Source organism: Haemaphysalis longicornis, unplaced genomic scaffold, assembly GCF_048455015.1.
Source record: "Haemaphysalis longicornis isolate Haplotype H1 unplaced genomic scaffold, Haemaphysalis longicornis Haplotype H1 scaffold_13, whole genome shotgun sequence".
Classification (NCBI taxonomy): Eukaryota; Metazoa; Arthropoda; class Arachnida; order Ixodida; family Ixodidae; genus Haemaphysalis; species Haemaphysalis longicornis.
This window is the reverse complement of record NW_027526233.1, coordinates 75,051,341-75,054,090: the sequence shown is the minus strand read 5'-3', so window position 1 is coordinate 75,054,090 and position 2,750 is coordinate 75,051,341. Positions and strand designations below refer to the sequence as shown.

The window sequence follows — 2,750 nt, the reverse complement described above, 5'->3', positions numbered from 1 at the left end:
AGGTGAAGGCGCAACTTGAACTGATAGATGCAGATAGATACAGAGGGGCTGCAATACGCGCCCGGGCAGAAAAATTATGGTTAGGAGAAGCGCCAACAACTCGTTAGGCGAAGAAAAAAGATACGCAAGGCAGAATGAAATCACGGCAATAGACTACAGCGGACAAGTTACGCAAGACAGCGATACGATCTGCCAAGCGTTCGTACAGCACTATCACGAACTGCTAGGGAAGGGGCGGGACCTTGAAGACGGGTTTAAAAGCTGCTTCTTATCGACGATGCCTAAGTTAGACGACAAAGTAACAGAATACCTGGAAGGGCCAATAAGTGTATTCGAAATTGAGAAGGCCATTGACGAACTGAGTACGGGAAAATCCCCTGGACCGGATGGCTTAGGGGCCAGTTTCTACAAAGCGTTTAAGGGTGAACTGGGACTGATCCTTTACGCCGTGTTAAAGGAATCATATCAGAAAAAAATGTTGCCAAAATCGTTTAGACACTCGCATGTCGTTCTAATTCCAAAGAGCAATGACCCGATTAAGTTATTGTCAGTTAAGGGCTTTCGCCCTATTAGTCTCACCAACGTCGATTATAAAATTTTTATGAAGGTTTTAGCGAGTAGGTTGCAAGCAGTAATAACATATATTGTGGGGCCACACCAAACGTGTGGAATAAAAGGGCGCTCTATTCAGACCAACATTCATGTGGCCAGGAGCATCCTAGAGTGCGTGGACTCGCTGGGTGGGCACGTCGCTGTTCTCCAGCTTGACTTAGAAAAGGCGTTCGATCGCGTTTCACACAAAATTCTTTTTGATATTCTGGAGCACGTGAATGTCGGTTCCGTCATTTTAGAAGGCGTCAGAATGAGCTACTCGGACTGCTCAGCCAGTCTTATTATAAACAAGAAAATAACCAGTAGCTTCCAAATCCTGTCATCTGTTAAACAAGGATTCCCTCTGGCACCTTTACTCTTTGCCCTCTACCTCGAGCCTTTTTGTTTGAAGGAAATTTGCAATGACAGCGTGCGCGGTTTTAGACTTCATGAAAGGGAGGTCAAAATTCTCGCCTATGCTGACGACGTGGCCCTTATGTGTGCTGACAAAGAAAGCGTTCTCGAAGCAGTGAATGATGCGGTCATGTTTTGCAAACAGACCGGTAGTGAGATCAACTGGGATAAAACCACAGGGTTTTGGCACGGTGCGTGGGACAGCACTCCAGCATCTTTTGCAAATGCACAGTGGACCACTATACCCTCACAATACCTGGGAGTGCCGCTTGACCAGTATCGTGACACGAACGAATACTGGGCAGCAGAGACAGAACGGGTGAGGGGAAAAACAGGTAAATGGGGCGGTCGGGATTTATCAATGTTCGGCCGTGCAACTGTGTGCAATTTGTTTCTGGTGGCCAAAATTTGGTATGTACTGCAAGTGCTATATATGACAAGGCTTCATGTGCAAAAGTTGCATAGAGTCTTTGCCGTATTCGTCTGGGGCTCCACGTGGGAGCGCACAAGTCGCACAAACCTGTTCCATTCCGTGAGAAGTGGCGGCTTGGGTTTGGTACACCTATTCTTAAGACAAGTTGTTTCACGTTTTGTTTTTCTACGCGACCAAAGAGATGTCTTTTTGCGCAGTGTAATTCAACTCAGGCTGCGCGATGTTTTGCCAGACTTTGTCGTGTCGTCTTATGTTGTGGGGGGATCGACTGCACGGGGCTATTTAAAAGAAGTTGTTCTGGCATACCAGTTCTTAAAGGCGCGGTTTTCAATAGAATACCTCAGTACTGTACACCGAAGACGACTGTACAAAGATTTGATTGACGTGACACTGCCGGTGCCTTTGTACCGGTCCCTACATTGCGCAGGCCCAGGACAAGACGTTCTAAAAAGAGTTAAAAAAATGCCAGTCCGGTCCTCAACGAAGTCCTTTTTCTTTCAACTGCACAGCGGTACTTTGCCAGTGAAACCTTGGCTTCAAGAGAAAGGGCTTTATGTTCCCTGGGGCATCGACTGCATTATCTGTCGTAAACCGGAGACAATCGAGCACATATTTCTTGACTGCAGCGATGCCGTATTTCACAGGGACATCCTGCAAAGAACTTTAAAAAAAGATCTACCAATAAGCCCTCATGGCATACGGTTTTTGCCAACCGAAAACGACGAAGGTGTGCCTTATGACATGTTCCTTGTCCTCAGCCTGCACAGTATATGGAAAACGCGTATGGCAGTGCGTCACGCTGATGTCAACGCACGCCCGGCGAGGGTATACTTCAAGGAAAGCGTCGCTTTTGTAAGAGATGTTTTCGAGGCCCAGAGTGAACCACCAGCGTGGATGAACGTATTGAACGAACTGGTATCCCTCAAGCAGTTTTAACCCACACGCACTTGCCAGAGGTCGGCAAGTGCTTTTAAGCTTGTGTTGTGCAAAAGTTGTATTGCATGTTTTGTACCAAGCCGGTAATAAAGAAAAAAAAAATCTGTGGGGATAGCGTAATGGCGAACACACCGCACCGGTTATGCGGAGATGTGGGTTCGAGTCCCGCTCCCGGAAAAACGGCGGATTTTTTCTCGACTTATATTTTCGCTTATTTATCAATGAATCAAAGAAACGTGACAAGCACACGTCATTCGGCCCTATTAAATATTTCGAAAAAAGCCGAATAGCACTGGCAATGACGACTGCAACCCTGATATGTATCCCGAGTCCCTCGTCCCGTATCTCTCTGTTCTGCTACATGCATTACGAGGCA

The 2,750-nt window shown here is 46.8% G+C and overlaps 1 protein-coding gene across 1 annotated transcript; it reads left to right on the top strand.

Moving 5' to 3' along the window:
• Positions 1–1,351: 1,351 nt before the first annotated feature.
• On the top strand, positions 1,352–2,462 carry LOC144164104 (uncharacterized). The gene has a single exon (XM_077694659.1). It carries the CDS (start codon positions 1,367–1,369, stop codon positions 2,372–2,374), a length of 1,008 nt encoding a protein of 335 aa, XP_077550785.1. The 5' UTR covers positions 1,352–1,366; the 3' UTR covers positions 2,375–2,462.
• Positions 2,463–2,750: the final 288 nt, after the last annotated feature.